The sequence below is a fragment of the Meleagris gallopavo genome, chromosome 5, assembly GCF_000146605.3.
Source record: "Meleagris gallopavo isolate NT-WF06-2002-E0010 breed Aviagen turkey brand Nicholas breeding stock chromosome 5, Turkey_5.1, whole genome shotgun sequence".
NCBI lineage: Eukaryota > Metazoa > Chordata > Aves > Galliformes > Phasianidae > Meleagris > Meleagris gallopavo.
Window position 1 is genome coordinate 37659933 of NC_015015.2, and position 18492 is coordinate 37678424.

The 18492-nt window shown below is 39.0% G+C and overlaps 2 protein-coding genes across 4 annotated transcripts in view; both read left to right on the plus strand.

Annotated features, from left to right (window-relative positions):
* Positions 1–15016, plus strand: part of GPATCH2L (G-patch domain containing 2 like) — a 71659-nt gene extending 56643 nt beyond the window's left edge. For 2 of the 3 annotated variants that reach the window (XM_010711747.3, XM_019615758.2), the window contains exons 9-10: positions 3029–3120; positions 8056–15016. In XM_010711747.3, coding sequence (XP_010710049.1) covers positions 3029–3120; positions 8056–8252 — 289 coding nt within the window. In that variant the 3' untranslated portion in view covers positions 8253–15016. Of the gene's footprint in view, positions 1–3028; positions 3121–4343; positions 6762–8055 lie in introns of those variants that run through there. The other variant, XM_019615759.2, reaches the window with a different exon arrangement.
* A 1024-nt stretch (positions 15017–16040) lies between these two features.
* Positions 16041–18492, plus strand: part of ESRRB (estrogen related receptor beta) — a 161586-nt gene continuing 159134 nt past the window's right edge. The window contains exon 1 of the mRNA XM_019615760.2: positions 16041–18313. The gene's annotated coding sequence lies outside the window, so the exon portion shown is untranslated. The remainder of the gene's footprint in view (positions 18314–18492) is intronic.

The following is an 18492-nucleotide window of genomic DNA, read 5'->3' on the forward strand; positions in this document are numbered from 1 at the left end:
ATAAAGACAGTTTAATAGGACAGAAAATGAAGGGAAAGTAATAATGATGACGATAGAAGAATATATAAATTGCTAGTGAAGTTGCCCACTTCTGGCCAATGCCCAGCCAGACTCCAAGCAGAGTAAATTCCTCCAGCCAGTTTTATTGTTCAGCATGACACCATATGGTATGGCACATCCCTTTGGCCAGTGTGGGTCAGCTGTCCTGGCTGTGTCCCCTCCCAGCTCCTTGTGTGCCCCTGGCCCATCACTGTCAGGGCAACATGAGAAGCTGAAAACTTCTAGGACTAAACCAAAACATTCGTGTGTTAACAACATCATTCTCATCCTAAATTCAGAACACAGAACCATACCAGCTACTAGCGAGAAGGTAATATCTATCCCAGCTGAAACTAGGACAACTGGGATTTGCCAATTTCTTCTCTTACCAATATAACACCAGTAGGGTGGTATCTACCAGAAAATGTTCAATTCATGAACTGTAACATGGATACCCTTCCTGCCTGTGTTTTAATGAGGTACATCATTCCTGTGTGCATTCTTACATTTCTCCCTCTCCCAAGGTGTCTACCACCTGGAGATTCTCTGTATGCAGATTTACGGTGCCTGTAAAGTGCACCAACCACTTGAAACTGACACTTTTACCACCAGGGCAGTCAGAGCCAGTGAGTAATCAATAGGTTCCTGATTTACTAACTAGACTGTGGGTGATCAATAAGGGATAAACCTGAATGAAATACGTGTGATGGTGACTATTTATAACCTCCAAGCCTTTGTATGTTAGAGGCAGGGCTGCCGGTTTCAGTGTCCTTGCTACTAGTCTCCAGCTGGAGTACAATGTGCCTTTATTTTCAGTATGAGAAAGAATTATGAGATTCTCTCCCTTTTTCTTTTTTCTTATTCTTTTTTGTAATTGTGAGGTAAGGGTAGGTGTGGTTTGAGCATGGATCTGAGAATCAGGAGCTCTTATTCTAAATCTAGCTGTAACATTTATGAAGTGGGAAAAATTGCATGAAGTCCCCTGGAGACGATTGTGCATACTTCCTCTGTAGTATGTAGTGGGTCTTCAGAAGAGATCAGCTGGCTAATAATTGGGGTAAGCTCATAAAATTAAAAGTTAACGTTTCTATTATTATGTAATAATGATTTGGATTATCATATATAACTACATAGTCATCTAGTCAGTAGTATTATTTTGTAATATTGATGCTGAACGAAAGACCTGAAGTTCCACTTGAGTTAATCTATCTTTTCCTTATTTATGTGTGCTTAAATATTTGAGAATACATTGTAAAAGAGTGCTAAAATACTGTATGGCCACCGTTGCAATTATATACAAAAGCAATTTTTAGCCTTCATGGGTTAACTTACAAGTTAGTCATTTATGTGTAGAAGGGTGGGATTTGCATGTGCAGTCTCCAGGTGTGCTGGTATTTTTAAAAGCCTTTAGTTCATGTTGCAAGGAGTCTTCTGCCTCATTATATTGATAAGAGCTCCTAGAAATTATGGATTTGAAAAGTTGGCCCTCAGTGAAACTTAATACAAGTAAAAAAATAAAAAATTTAAAAAAATTTAAGCTGTGCCTTAATGTCAAACTAAGATGACAAATCGTGTAGAACTTGGGAATTTTAGTTGAGAATACAGAATGCTAGCTATTTTGTTGTTTTTTTTCTTATTGTGTGACTGCATACTTGCTGAAGGTAAGTGTGTAGACCCAGCAGCATTCAAACAATTTGTAATTTTGACTTGTATGTGGATTTTTTTGTGTGCTCCCTGCACTGTTCTGTACAGTGCTCTACAGCAGCAAATTTCATAGTTGCATAAATTCAGCTTCCTAAATTGTATTGTATTATATTACAAATATACCTTTTTTTAAAAGAAGAATTTGGCATGGAAATACGAAGCAATGATCTTTTCCTCTTGTTATCTTGTAGAAAAACTTGTGAAAGTTTTCAGCACTTGGATAAACATTCTGAAAAAAAGAAATAAAAATAGCAAGTTTTAAAGATACATGGTTTCAATCTTAACACATTGTAAGCACACCTCATGCTCCTCAGTGGTTTTTATTTACACTGTCGTTCTGCATTTTTCTGATGCAGAGAGAAACCAACTTGCCAAAAAAAATTGTTATCACAGACAAATAAAGGGTTTGAACCCAACGTTACTGCTAAATTAAGCATTTGTATTCATTATGGATGGTAGATGACAAGATGCTCTGGACTGATTTTTTTTTTTTTTCCTTGCTCCAGACTGTCTTTTCTGAATGAATCTTCATTTCTTCCTGTGTGTAGAACTTGGAGGAGTGCTCTGTCTGAGCTGCTCCTAATAAGGCAGGTTTCTTCTTAACTGACAGAGGGTTTAACTGGAATGGTCATTGGTAGGCTTCGGGCTTAACAGCTGGTATGGCTGGGACAGTTTATGCCTCTCCACTCTCTTTCGGATGTCAGAAAGTCTATAATATTGCAAGCCAGTTCAGCTGTTTTCATTGTAGTATCTATAAGGAAATTTTAATTTGCACAAAAGTTTTGAGTTTCTAACTAAATTTATGAACTTACTTTTGTAGTCATTTGGACTATAGATACATCTCAAGATGTACTCTACAGCTCTAAATATGTGTATGTAGTAAAATAATTTCTGAATAAGTGAGCAAATGTAATTTCTTCCAGGCAATTTTGCAGCCTTTTTTTAAACTTGTGCAGAAATAATGATAGGGTGTGTCACATCACTGCTTGATCACGTCTTTACTTATGCAAAAGAATTATTTAAAAGTTATTACTATACCATATCCTTTAAATGCTAGGAAATAATTATTATTGTGTTCAGTTTATGGGTGTGCGCTCTTAAAGAAATGGAAGCCTAATTGTATGATAACAAAAAGTGCGAGGGAAGCTTCCCTGAGAACCTTTTGATTCACTTTGGTTACTGGTTGAGAAACTGATGCAGAGGAGGGCTGGAGATGATCGCCCAGAATCTTGTGGGAAGGTGACACTGGAACAGAGTTTAATTTGCTGTTTTAATTTCTCTGTAGGCAAGCAAATGTACACCTGGGACCACCGTGCTCAAGGGACATCAAAAGGAAACGAAAGCCAGCTGCAGCCTCCATGTCCAGCCCAACATCAGGTAGCCTGGATTTGTGTGTGTGTCAGCATTTCTAAAGTCGTGTCCTTCTTGGGCAGAGTGCCAAAGTCGGAGTAATGAAAAATAGCATCACCTCAATTTGAAAACTAAAAAAAAAAGTGAGAGAAAGGCAACTTGTGGGAAAATGTCGTGTGTTTTTTGTGTAGCGTGAAAAGCTGCCTAATAAACAGATCTGATCACGCAGCTTTGTTAAGCTAGCATAATTTAGTGCTTCACTGTGTGATGGCTAATAATCTGTTTTGTCAGAAAGGAGTTCCTTCCACAGTTCCTAAGCTGTGCAGCACATGATGATCAGCATGTGAGACTGTTCCTCCATTTTGGGTTGACATCAGCTGGTGGCTTTTTCGGGGTGCCTCAAGGCACTTTACAGGAGGAGAAATCAGGCAATTTTTGTGTGATCACTCAGTGAGAAGAGCTGTTTCTTTTGGAGTTGTCTTACTGTTGTACCTTAAAACAATCACTTTTTTTCTTACTCGGAGGTTGTAGTGATTAAAAAGCTGTTTTATTCATCTTTCAGAATCTGAGAAAGTGTTTATGCAGAGCACAGAGGACTTTAGGAGACTTCTTTATATCCTCCCACCACTTGAAACATTTTTCCTGCTACTAAATGACCAGTGTCCTCCCAGCTAGCTCATTAAGACACTGTACAATCCAGTAACAAAGAGTTGGTTGAGTTGATGGGAAAAATGGTGATGTGAAAACCATAAAGGCCAAAGGAACTGGTGATTAATAGGAGGAATGAGATTTGATAGGTTTCACTGTAGGGCAGGTGGATAGACAGTAGAATAATGAAATAGGGAAGAAAGCTGTACCATCTTTCCAGGCCAGAGATCTGGACTGGAGAGTGTTTAAAAGGTTCTATGTTAAAAAAAAAAAAAAGATAGAAGAACATGAAAATTAATTATCTGTTGCTCAATGAAAACGTTACTTGTTATTGACTGTTGATTTAGGATGTCCTTTTCTAGCTTTTGAGTATCCTGTGCTAGGGTATTCAGACTTCTGTAGTGAAAGGATTAATAAAATTGCGTATTTGTAGCCACATAATTTTAGTTCTGGTATACTAGGTTTTTTTGGTATGAATGCTCATGTCTCATTATTATGAGACACTGTTACCTGTCTGTTTATTTTTTAGTTCAGAGTGTAATTTCTGTGCTGCATTGCTGCTTACGTTCTATAGGGAGAACTTCTATGCCTATATCTTTCAGAATATTTTAGATGAAGTGCATAATGAACATTTTTCACGGAACTGAATCTACATCTGGACTGGAACTCAGCAGTGGAAAATAGCACAGAGATCTGATAGTCTTTCAGGGAGGAGTGGGGAAAAAATAAAGTGTTACAAATTAAGGAAGGATAGCGTAGCTCTGGAATCTGGACAAGATACTTGTGTTGATCATGGAGAGAAAACTGTTGCAAAATCATTAATAGTCAGAAATGGCAAAGATCTCTGCCTTTGAACCTGCTTAGAAACATCTCCAGCAACGTTAACAGATGGACAGGGTTTTCTACAGTACTTGCAGAAAGAAGCTCCTGTGATTGGGTAACTGAAGCTGCATCCTTGCTGACTTTCTACAGCAGTCTCTCAGTTGCAGCTGGAGCACAACCTGGGCACATAACTTGGAAATTTCTGAAGCTCGGTGGTATTTCTGTTAAAGGTGCTCTGACTGCAGAATTACTGATGCCCAAAGAAATAACACAGAATTACTCTGCAGTAATGCAGAATTAACTGAAGCATCTTATGCTTGCTGGACGTTGGTGGGACAGATGCAGATTTTTCTGCCTTGCTTATACCTACGCATCACTGCATAGATGCCATCTGCTGAATTTCCCTGTCCCTGAGGAATCATGGCAGCCTCATTTTCTCACTGCAGAGGCTCTAGCTGTTTGTGGTGCCTTATTCCTTTTGCAAAAGATGGAACATAAGTGGATCAAAATGCAGGCCCATGCCTGTCACTGCAGAAATACACAGTGCTGGATTTCTTCACTTTTAAATAGCTTCTTAGCAGAGTCCAACTGCTCTCGTCTCACTTGTTGACCAGGTCCTGCTTCAGTGATCTCCTTTTTTGCAACCTGAGTGCCCCATGGAGGTGAAGGACGCAGCCTGAGCTGGCTCCATCAGTCAGCAGAACAAATGGGCTTGCTCTGCCGAACATCGGGCCATCTCAGATTCCACCTCTTTTATAGAGATGAGTGATGAAGAGGGGCTCGTTCCGCTTTGCCGCTGTATTAATACACATCAGGGGCCAGCTCCCGGCACTAAATCACACTACTGCATACATCTGTTATCGGACTCCTCACCAGTGTGATGAACAAGACTGCAGATAGAGGCTTCCTCGTGTCATTCTTTATAGGATTTTCCTAAAAGAATAAATAGCTCAAATCTCTGCCAACACTCTCCCCTGTCATTGTGATGAATTTAGCTTCTTTCTTAAACATGCAGCTACAAATCTTCCCCTGTCACCTCCCCCGCTGCCGTCATCCACGGAAAGTTTTGAGTTGAATTTGGCTGAAATCAGAAGATGCTAATAAAAGGAATGTGGGATGCGGATGTGGGCTTCTTTCTAGTTGCAGGAATGAGAGAAAGGAGCTGGAGATGTGTTTATTTGAGACCCAAGCAAACTAAGTTTATTCTGTTGTCTTCTCACATGTTTTTCTGTCAGTACTTAAGGGTTTGTAGCTACATTTTGTTAGAGATCTCTGTATGAATGTCAAAGAACATAAAGTACTGTAGCAGAAATGCCACAACCTTTGTCATTATAGCATTAAACTACCATTATTTGCCACAGTTTGAGGCTAACTAGCCTGAATATCACAACTGAGTTGTTGAAAAGTAGCATTTTAGGAAAAGACCTGCATGTTGAGACAATGGAAAAAATGGGCAGAAAATTCACTTGCTTTTCAGGAAATGACAATTATTATCAAAAATAAGTTGATACACTTGTGTGAGTGGTGAGAGAAACTGAAAATGAAAGTTATTGCTTTCTACACTACATGATGCCTCTGTATGTGACTCCTAATATATAAGGCTTTAACAAGATAAGATCAAAAGTCTAACTGATGTAATTTGGCCAAGGAATAAGGAAATCTGGAGAAACATTGGCTGTACTAGATTAGATCAAAAGTTTGTCCAATTCAGGGACCAAAAGCCAGTGCCTAGAGAGAAGGAAAGCCACTGGTGATGAAGGTCCTTCAAACATTCAGTGATCTAAGATTAGGAGCATCATAATTCATTGATAGTGTCCTTGTGTTCTGTTGGACTCCATTGTGATATATTTTTTGTGTGAATTCCTCAGTGGCACTGTGGTCTGAGAAGTAGTGTGTATTTCCTTATTTTCATTGTAAATATTCTCTGTCTTGAAAGGGATCTCAAGAAGATTGTTGTGTCTGTCTTCCATTTGTTAGAGTAGACCACAAGTGTATATGGCCATGAAACACACAGCGAACAACTGTCCAACTTTATATTGATGTGTTTAGTGTTTGTGGTTGTACTTCAGGCACCTGTATATGTAGCAGTGCACATGATAACCAACATTTTATTCAGGCATCCCACTGATGAATCTGGATGAAAATTCTTCATAAATAGATTTTGTTTCTCTTTGTATGCATTCATTGTAAAATAATTGTAAAATAAATAAATTTAAAAATTTTTAAAGGTGTCAGTTAGCAGCTTCTGAAGCTTCTGAAACTGCTTATTAGAGAACAGTCTGAGTAGCAGCAGTTTAGTGACTCTTGCTGCTCAGTTTCTTGCTAATGCTAATACATTTACTCATTGTGTGATGGTACCTCATAAGGAGAAGCCAAAGGTGGGAAGACTGCTAGTGAGTGTCCTTTGTGTAGTTTTGGTAGTAATAGATAGTTTAAGGATTTTTCACTTGTTTTGTTATTGTTTTTTTCTGCATATTTCCTCTTGCCTCCAGATGAAGATCAGTAGGCTCAAAGTAAAACATGCCATGTAGTGTTATCAGCTGTGTTGTAGATGTATGTGAATGACTTACTGTTTTAGATGACCGAGACTGTTGGGTTCCAGGTCTACCAAGTGCATTAACCGCTAACCTCAGCCACTGATACTGGCTTTTTATGTGAACTTCAAAGCAGTCAGTCTTCTAGTTGAGGCTTGCTGTAGTTTTTTTTATCATTCATCCACTACAGAGCAGCAGAATCAGCTTGTAATGAAAATACACAAGCAGTTATTATCTGTTGGGAGAATACAAGTGATGTGTTGGGTACTGAAGCAGTTACTTGCTTAGAAAAACCTGTGGTTGCCCAAAAGACTCTTCTGACAATTTCTTGTTTTTATCTTTTGCTGTTCTGCTTGATTCAGAATACTGAGAATGGAAGTAAACTGTCATATTCCAGGTTTCTTATAATCATTCTAGCAATTTGGGTTACTGTTCAGTTGAGCTGTGGATCTGCAAATATTTTCTGCTACTTATATCTTGTTCCATTTTGAACCAGTGATCATGTTAAGAAAATGAGAATGGATTCCAGCCTAGCATAGCAGACAGCTTCTTGCTCTAATAGACTGATTTTCTGTGTTGAATATATGTGGAGGTTCATGGTATTGTCAGTACCAGTGGGCTCTGTTTTCTTCTCTAACTGAGCTTTGCAATCTGGAAATGGTCGGTATTTCAGAGACTTTGAAATTCTCAATTTTCAATAGGAACTTTGACTCATGGAACTGAAAGTTCAGAATGTGGAAATCATCAGGGCAACGGCGCTAATGCCATCAAGCATTTATATGTCAGAGAACTTGGAGGGAGCAGAACTTGCAGGAGCTCAGTAAATAAAACCCTCATATATATAAGTATTGAAGTATATGAGGAGTTTGCCACGAAGTCACTTGCTCTAACATTTTTTTTAATTTCCCTTTCCTACTCCCCTCCTCTGTTCCCCCTTTTCTGCAATTTTATATTCCAGCAACTTTATCCGTGCACATGGATGCTGCAGAGTCAGACCTACCAGCAACGCCACCATCCCCGAAGTCCCAGAACCCTGAGTGGACAGGGAAAATACCAGCAGCTGAGAAAGCCACAATTGCTGCCTCCACTAACTTTTTTAAAATGCCGCCAGAGAAGAGCCCTGGATACAGCCAGAAGGAAGCATTGCAACTGTGAAAGCGTGCTGGATTTTGGACGTGTTTGACTCTGATGTATGTCTCCACCAAACACCTTGTTTGGCAATAGAGATATCCTCAGTATTGGTGCGTGATGTGCGCCGTTATGCAGACAGAATCTGTGTTTAAAAACAGGTAACGAGTGTTGGGACTGCAGTGACTGTTTAAAATGTTCTTGCTATTGCTGTATTTATTATGCGTTCATCTCCTTACCTGATGCCAACTCATACATGCTGGATTGTATACAGAATCTTTTGGGTTTCAGATCTTGGATCTTTGTTCACTCTGTACTTGTTTGCTGCATTTGGCATTTTCTGGGTGAAAGTTCCCACTGCTACTCAAGGAGGCAAAAGTCACCCCGTGCTTACTTCTAGGCCAGGAGGATTTCTTGGCTGGGTAATTAGAATGATAACAAGTTGAAATACATAAGCTGAATTCTGTGTTTGCAGAATGTTTTCAGGCTGTGTGTATGAACTTGAATCGTGTTCCTTCTAACGAAACAAGTACAGTGCATGTCAATTCAGAAATTGCCATTGGCCCACTAGCAGCGTCGTTCCTTTGACCTTTTCCTTCTCTCTTTTTCTGAATGTCTTCCGTCTTGCTTGTGTATTGCATATTGTTTCCTAAATTTCCTGGACAAGAATTTGGGAGAACCAGTTGGACATAAATGTGCAAACTGATGTCATGGAAAGGAACTTGGACCTCCAACACTTCACTAACATTTGAAGTATGTTAGAGGATAAACCAAACTTCTGTTTCTTAGTGTTTAACTTCAAAAGTGACTGTCAGCATTTCCCAGCACATTTTCAGCTGAAGTTAACAGATAGCTGAATGAAAAAACACTTGAAGTATCACTTCTATTCAGAGCACTTTTGGCGTTGTTCAGACCACAGCTGTCTCATGTTCTTGCTCCCTTCAGAAAGTATTGTCTGCTTTATCTGTTGGAAGTGTCTCCACCTGCTGATGATTGTACTTTACTCTGCAGCATACACAGAAGAGATTCTGTTCTCTACCTAATGCTTCCACTACATCCTCAGTTACCTTCTATGTTGCAGTATATATGGGTAGTGATTTCTCCCTACTTTTCTTATATTCCTTATCATATTACACTTTAATTATTCTATTTGCAGCATATTTTGGAGTTCATTTTTAAAATATATACCTGCGTAGCATGTGTCAAGGGACCGGTGACCTCACGGGTTCTCAAGTCCTTTAGCAGTAGGATATATTTGTATGCATACCGTTGTTTTTACTTTCCTCACTGGGTGGAGCTTTCAGACAGGACTGTTAAAGCTTCTAAAATTCATTTTGAATATGGAGGTTCACCTAGAACTGTTTTTACTGTTTTTGCAGTGGTTTTAACTGTTCTGCAGTGTTTACCTCTTTTATAAATCAGTAGCTGAGGGACAGATTTGATAGCAAGGCTATATGGTGGTATTTTATATTTAATTCTGTATTAAAATGTTAAATGGTCATAACGTATACAAAACAAAAATGGAATGGCTCAGTCTAAATGCAGATTAACAAATACAGTTATATTACAGACATACTGCCTATCTCTGATCCCCTAATACCTGCTTATTCTTGGGGAGAGATCCAAATTGGATTTACGTTTCGCAGCCCAAGCAAACTGTCAGATCTGTCCATGCAAATCCCTCTCAAAACGTTTTTTTTTGTTGTTGTTAGTGGTACTTTTTAGAACTATATAGATCAAGAAAAGCCCTTTTATCTTGCTAAAGGAGTACAGGGGTCAGTTCAGATTATGAGACGGGCTGTGGGGGTTTTGTGGAGAGAGAAGTATTCCTGTTTTTAAAGTTACTGGATTGTCTTATTTTGTACTTTAAGCACTTGATTCAGTGGTGCTTGGAGGTTAGTGGAAGAGGTCTCAGCACTGGGAGGGCCTATCGTCTGGAACTGAAAAGTAGTGTCTTTTCTACGTAGGTCTTGTAAGCATGTTCAAGGCAAAGGTGATCATCTTCTTATGACAGCATGCAGATAAATTTTAGTTTTGGAACCTTGTAACCTAACCTGCAGCCAGTTTCAATGACAAGGAGTAGTCTCCCTAAAAGAGCATTTGTGCAATTCAGAGGCTTTTATCTCAAGAAGGATCTTCTAAAACTTCACTTGATTTGAGTCTATTCAACAGATGCACTCTTGTTTCAATTTAGTTGAAATTTTAATCGGTCTTTTGTGCTCCCCCTTTTTAAAACAATTCTGATATTGTATGATATATTCTGAGGATTGTTTGGAGTAGTTCTGTTTTTTCTATAATCTAAGGACAATTTTAAAATTTTTATGAGAATTGTTGTGAGGTTTTAGGGAATTAATGGCCTTTTTCTCACTCTTGGGAGAGACACCAGGCTTGACGTGATTTTTCTCTGGGGGCACTGCAAGATAAATTATCATCAGATTTTCCTATTGAGGTCAGTAGTGCTGTTCATCTTGTTAAGCCCTTAGACTGTAAGCTCCCTAGGAGGTCTTACTTGCCTTTAAAGGTTAATGTACCTGTGGCACTACTGAAGAGCAACTATAGCAGGCCTTGTCTTGATAAATAGTGTTTCCTGCCACTGCGACTTCCTGAAAGTGAGGGGAGACTCAAATTCCTGCAGCTGCCCTCTCTTCAGTATTTCTGTGTTAGACTCCATTTGTAGGTCAATCAGGCTCTTGATCAAATTTGATTCTCCTGACTGGCAGACAACCTAAATGAATCACATGTCATGTTCCATCTTATTACTCCAGGGTTTATCTAAATTCATCGTCATACTTCAGTAGCTTGATTCAGATTTCAATATTTGCAGCATTCTTTGATGAATGAAGTAGGTGTGTTGTTTTGCAATACTCACTTGTATTCCACTTCTTGTCCACCAGGACTCCTTACTTATTTCCAGATCTGTCTTCCTCTCTAGATGATGTTCAGCCAGTGCCTTACACAGGGCTAGTCTGTCCCAGATGCAAGAATCTCTACCTGCCTTTGGGTGAGATTCAGGAGGTCTTGTTGTCTGCTTACTCATTCAATCCCTCTGGGTGGTACCTCTTGCATGTCAGCAACTCTCTCCAGTATGCTTGTTTTTCTGTTATTGTTGAGAGTATGATCTGTCTCTTTCTCTGCATCACTCATGAAAACTCAGAATAGCATCAAGTATTCTCTTCTGAGACACACTTTTCATACCTGCCACCATGTAGACTTCAAACCACTAGTCATTCCTTGAGCTTGACAGGTCAACCAGTTTCTCACCGACCTTACTGGGCTGCACGCAGAGCTCCCCAATACAGCTTATAAGGATGCTGTGAGAAACTGCATCAGGAGGTTTGCTGAAATCAAAGTAAGCCTCATCCACTGCCCTCCACTGGCATTTCATTCTAGAAGGCAGTCAAATTCATACCTCATAAATCTGACTGCCTCTCCTAGCCACCTTCTTCTCCTCTGAAGCTTGGAAATGGCTTGCAGAACTTGCTCTATAAACTTAGGAGGGGCGGAGGTAAGGCTGACTAGCCTATCGTTCCCATTTCCTCCTTGTTGCATTTTTATGAAGTGGCATAATGTATTCTCCTTCCTGCATCTGTTATTGGGAACATCATGCAATTGTTACAGGTTTGCAAAGTGATAAAGACCAGCTCATAATGACATTCTTATGCAAAGAGGGCTTTATTTATGTACAAGAACATTTATATGTAGTGAAAGAGAAAGTCAGAGCTGGGAGAACTTTTAGTAGTTATTCTTTGCACATTTCTTGTAGCCCAGTGAGCTTTTGTGAGGCTTATGTTCCAGTTTGGTAGATACCAGGGGAGTGCAAATTAAAGAATGAATTTATGATTTTAAGGTAAGGTACAGTAAAGAGTGAGGGAGGCAGGAAAAAAGTAGTTGGAGAGAAACTTCTAAGAGGCTGGGACTAGTGCTACTGAGTGATAAATTAGCTTCATGATTGTACTGTGTAGAGGTGTGTCTTGCTAGCGTTCCTGAATAATGATATTGAGATGCTTAGTGCTGCCCTTCAAACTGTAGAAGCTCGCTCTGTTACTTGGTGGATGTTGCAGACAACTGCTCAGTGGGCAGAGAATGAGAAGGAAATTGGTGAAGAACAGTCGTTGAGAATCTTCTTTATTGTAATTGCCTTCTGTACTGAAGAAAGAACATGCCATGATGTATGTGACTGGAAATTGAGAAGGAATTATGTCAAGCAGATAAAGACTTTGCTTTGATGTCTTCAGGAACAGTTTCTTAGCCAGAGAACGCCTCAGTGAAGCAAAAGTAAAGCCCGCTACATGTCGTTTGTTCAAAAAATGTGATTTAATAGCCCTTTATAGGAGACCATCAAGGGAGAACGAATTTCTATTCTCACTTTGATACTGTATTGTTGTGTCTTTGTCTCCTGCATTCTAGTCCTGTTTGTGTTTGCACTGAGGCATTCTGGTTTTGTACTACAAAATACAGGAAAAATATGATGTTGCTGCTTAGGGCAAAAAACATAAGGGACTACTTGCTATAAAGAAAGCAAAATTATCAGAGGCCATTAATTTTTACCCAGTACAAGAATAGAATTCAGCACAGAAAGAGAACTGAGTATCTTAACTACACCAAAGCGTCTTCTTTAAGGAAGTGAACTGTGTCACGGGCATATGAGGCTGAACTGTCACTGGACACCCATGCATGTCTAGCCCGCAGCCAGGTGACATACTAACTTGTGGAGACAAAACGTGCTTCCCAGCTTTGATGGGGGTAGAATTCCATCTCAAGTGCAAACGTGGCTGTTAGTGTGATTTCAGTGTGTTGAGAATAATGTATCAGCTGGCATACCTGGAAAGGAGACTTCTTGTACCAACTCAGAGAACTGGTAAAATTGGAAGATGGACTGATACATTCTGTTATATCAAAGAAAGATGCAAAATATATATACCTGCAAACAATAATCACAAAAAAGTATTGCTGACCACTGCATGCTTGTGACCCGGTACATTCATTGTCTTTAAAGCAGAGCTGCCAGTGTTATGAATATGATCGTATTATGATCATGAGGTTTTGCAGAGCTGTTCTAATTTAATTGTAATCTCTGAAGAAAATAGGATGAAGAGTGTAAGAGAAGTAGCACTAGGTCAGGTCAAAGGTCTGCCTAGCTTGGTATTCTGTTTCTCACAGTGCCAAGTTTGTATGCGTAGAGATTACTTAAGAACAAATGAGTTGTATGGTGATATGTCCCTTTTACATCGTTAGCCCCAGTGTCTGGTCTCAAAAAGATATAAACTTTCTTCAAGACTGAAGAAAACCTTTGCGAACCTTTTAGCAATAGTACTTTTCCTGCAACTGAGTTTAATTATAATTTTAGAAGGACATGTAATCTGACTTCAGAAACTTCAAGGATTAGATCATTTTCCTTGGTAGTCATTTTTCTTATTAATTGCCCCCTCAGTTAGGATACTGCATCTTTCCTTGGAATAGTGCTTTTCCCTAAGTATCAGCATCCTGACACTTTGTCTTGCTATGCTTTTTTCAGCAAGGTTGAAGAGTCCTATTCTTCCTTTACAACTAGCTTCTTCGTTGTGTACAACTATCTATTGACAGTCAGCAAGTGCTTGTAATCCGTTAATCCATGTAAGTCTCACAGTATAAAACTTGTCATTCAGCCTTTTAGTTCCTTTCCTCCATGAACATCTCCAATATTCCACATTAATCTGCATTGTGTTCTAGCGTATTCTTTACAGAAGCAGGAAATCTTGCTTCCCTGTTGCTGTTCATGCTTCATATATTTGTATAGTCAAATATCGTAGTCCTTGCTGCCCAAACAGTGCCATAACTACGATAAAAATCACATTCAGGCAGCTGACCCTGAATCTGAAGTTCTGCTTTTCAACACATGGGCTCCTATAAAGTAAGACTAATAGTCATTTTTTTAAATTCCAAAATGCATTGTGTTTCCTTTAGCTGTATTACAGTGCAGTGTTGGATGAATGTTCTTATAATTCAGAATACTTCAGAGCTTAGTCTGTTTGGTTTGCCACTGTGATGGCTGGTAACTTTATCATACTAAAAGACCAAAATGGAAGGTTTCTTCTCATGGAGGAGCCCTGCCTCACTCATCTGAGAGAAGATGGCGTGTCTGCAGGAAACAATTTTCTGGGAATATATAATGTTAGGGAGCAGTGACCTTGTAGAGAGAGTGCAACTTTAAAATACTTCACACTATCATTTTTCCAAGATAAATGTAATATTCCAATGATAGCATAGTGCCGCATTTGAATTGTTGCTTACATGTTTAAGGTCCCTTCCAACCCATACTGTTCTATGATTATATGATTCACATCCCAAGTCTTGGACGTAATGTTAATGTCTCATGCTGGCATTTTTTTTGTTGTTGTCCAGAATTATATGTGAGAGTGCAGTAAATCAGGACTGCTTTGGCCTGATCTGAGAGCCCCCACTCACTGGTGAAGCCTTTGAATTTTCTTTCAAGTCTGGCAACACCAGACAGTTAGCCAAATCACCATCAGTTTCATTGTAGCTTCCTTCTGTCCCAGGCCTACTCAGAGGTAGCTCAGAAACAGCTGTACTCTAAAGAGCCACATAGTATATGTCAAAACTGTTTTATGTGGTCACAACATTTAACTGTTTAATAAGTATTGGATTCTGCATTCTTAGGAGTCTGTTTTGGGGTAATGTAAATAAGATTCTTGTTTGTATTCTTTTGTCTTTAACATGTATTATCTGAAAAAGGGCCTTTCAGAATCTGTATTCTGATTATAGAAACTGGAAATAAATCAATATATGAAAGATTTGTTGTATCTGATACAAAGTGAGCTGAGTGTGGGAAAAGGTTCAGTGATATCCAAGTAGATTTACAGAATTGGAATGGTTCATAATCTTTATGCTTCCTCATCTGTTTCCTTAAATACCTTGAATACAAATGGCAACCTGAGAGTCTGTAGGAATTAATATGCTTTTTTTCCTTTGAATTGCAAGCTTGGTAAAGATTTGAGGTAACTCATCATGTCCATTCTTTGCTCAATAATTTTTGTTTGTTTCCTAATTTGCCATGATGTCATGTCTAGGCAATTGTGATGTTCCCTGTTTGGAGCTTGAAATGATTCCAGAGTTTCTTAAGTATCCTTTCGCTTTCAAGTCATCACTTTAGATTTGCCAAGTCCCAAAAAAGATTTCATATAAATGAGTGGTCAGTCTCAACTGATATTTTAATGGATATATATTCATTTTACCTTTAAGACTGATTTACATCATTATGTTTTCCAGTGATAGCAGCAGCATCAAAGATCAAATTAGCAGTGGCTGTTGAATTTTCTCTTGCATGCATTTGTGTCCCTAAATTGATAGCTCTGCATGCTTGTGTGAGGAATGAAAGAGAACTCCTTCTACATTATCTGTTCCCAGGAACACAAGCTGATGGTACGTTTTTAAAACAATGGTCAAGATCCTTTGGAAGCTGCTTCAAATTCTTAATCTTATATGTGGGTTGTTTGTTGTTTGTTTGATTTGTTTTCCAGTTTGTAAAGCTGGTGATTTTCCCCTCTCGCCTTCAAGCTGCACCTGTGAGAACTGAGAAGTGTTTCTGGTGAAATGTGCTGATTTTTGTTGGGAGGAAGGAGAAAAGAGCTCTTAAGAATAGAATCCCTTAGGAGAAGTACCCCAGTTCAGCAAACATGATCAGCTATGGATAATAATCAAAATATAGTCAGATATTCACAGTTAGTTAAGAGCTGCTTTGGTCTTCCATCTACCTGCGTTTGTTTCTTAGTAATAAATATTTCATTTGATAATTGGGGCATTTCTTAACTCTTATTTTTTTTAAGTTGACTTTTTGTTTGTTTTTCTTTTGCCACATGCCCTTAATTTTACAGGCACGGGGCAATAACTTCTTACTTGAAGGGCTGCTGGTAACTTCAGTAGCAGGGCTGGCTGTAGGGTCCTATTGAAGTGGTGGCTTTATTCTACTACTGGTATTTTTCAGATCATGCTTGTTTCGCACTTTTGCACCTCAGAGAATTTACACCGCATGAAAATACACATGAATACAAGTAGACTAACTAATGTATTTATGGAGGATTTCTCACCTATATAAATGATATTTCAAATTTGGGAGCGTAAGACTTGTTCTCTACTAAAGTCAAGCAATTTTCCAGTAAGGGAAACTTGATAGTTGCTTTTTAATGAAAAGAAATAGAATTTCAGACTGCTAAGTGACATTGATTTCATTCAGTCCAGGTGAGGGAACAACAGGGAGATATCTGAGGATGAAAACAAGAGGAGAGGTTATGCACGTTTTAGTCAGGAGGTCTGCCCTTAGGAAGACAAAAACACATGGAATGTATAAAACACCTTTAAAATAGCATCATATTTGAAGAGCTGAAGAACTTCATAAAAGGTTCACCAACATTGCCTTTCTTTTTTCTTCATTGTTTTCTTCATCATGCTTCACTCTATGCCTTGCAAACATATGGACTTCACTCAGTCTCCCCCTGTCCCTGGGGACGTCTGCATTCCTGTTTTCAGAAAGCCAGAGATGAAGATTCTCTTAATACTGAATGCTGTGTGGAGAGTGAAAGAAATTCTATGGTTTTTTCTTGGCTATCTGGTGTCTCCACAAAAGGAGCCTAAGAAAGAGAGCTTCCAGAGGGGCTTTCATGCACCTTTTCTACCTTGATGGTTCTTTTGGATATCGTGGACACAGCAGGGAGTAGGAATGTGGAGTAGAGGAGCAGATTTCCAGGATCCATGGGACTGCCCCTGTTCTGCACTTAGCCAGCACAGAGGCTGCTATGGAGCAACCCTGGAACCAGTGGCATTTCCCATTCTGCTTACCACATCAGTAAGAGTGCTGCATGACTCCAGACACCAACTTCCTGGGTTTCCATTTGTTTATATATTTAAGCAAGTATATTCTTTAACAGAAGAAAGAAGAAAAAAAAAATGATTCATGATTACACATGTAGACAAACCAGGCTATAATTCAAGTTGAGTTGGACTGTGTTGCTCTAATTAGTACAGCCAGCCCTTTTGCATGCACAGTACAGTGTAGTCAGGCAGTTGCAAAAGTTGGGGGTTCTCCCCTTTCACATTGGGTTCCTGCCTCGATCAGTGTGAGAGAGCTTAAGTTCACTCACTGTACAGCTATGTGGGTTTGTTTTTTCTCCTTCATTTAGACACTTCAAGCTGTATTCATTGCACAGCATCCAGACTGTACTCTGAAGAGGGAAGAAGTAATTTCCTTGTTAGTGTCTTCAGGGTGCCTCCTGCTATGGTAATATAAAATGTTAATGGATTTATTTATGCACTAGAAATTTGGATATTATTGTCACCCTTATTTTACAGAAGAGTTTCAGTTGTTGAGGCCTAAACAATAATTAGGAATTGTCTCTGAATTTGGGAGGCCCAGGATGTGCTACCAATGAACTGGTAACTTTTGTAGATTCAAATAATTTTTTCTAACTTCTATGAACAGCTGTGAGTGCCAGAGATTCTGGAAATTCAGCCACAACATACCGGTGAGGTGAGGAACACTGTGCTCATTGCTGGAGTCTCTCTGTTGCTTCTCAGGCATCACAGAGATGACAACAGGCAAGCATATCTTCAAGGCTATTGGTCACTTGCATTCATCACAATAGCTTTGTTTTGACAGTCTCCTGCTTTGGTTTTTCTGCCTTTACCAGTAAATGAGTAAGACCCCAGAGGTGTGTGTTTGATGCTCTGTGAAGCTGGATTCTGATTGAAAATAAACTGTGTGATCATTTGATTTAACATTGTAATGTTATACACAAAGGGATGAATTAGGATAGCAGTTCATTTCTTCAATTTTGAATATTTCTATATGTATTCAGATACATATGTGTATGTATGTATATATACAACTATAAAACTTATTTTTACACTAGGGGTTGTTGGTATGTATTCCCTTTGTGTTGGGATTTCTTCACAGGATATTTTAGCTTCCAAAAATACGCTTTCTCTCTGGGTCCTGGACTTCAAAGGAGTTGAAAAAGGAAGAGCAGACCAACTGTGTGGTTTGGCAGATCTGCTGTGATGTAGCTAATCAACTACAACTTGAGAAAGAGCAATAGGTAAGTGAAAACTTAGTCTTGAGCAGTTACACTTCATATACTTTTACCTGAACACCACAGGCCAATATGACTGTTGGCTAATGTCTTGCATGGACATTTCAAGTGTTACACTCTGACTCTCTTCCCTAAACTCCAAAGAAATGACTATACAGTGCATTAAACCAACTGTTATTTAAGGA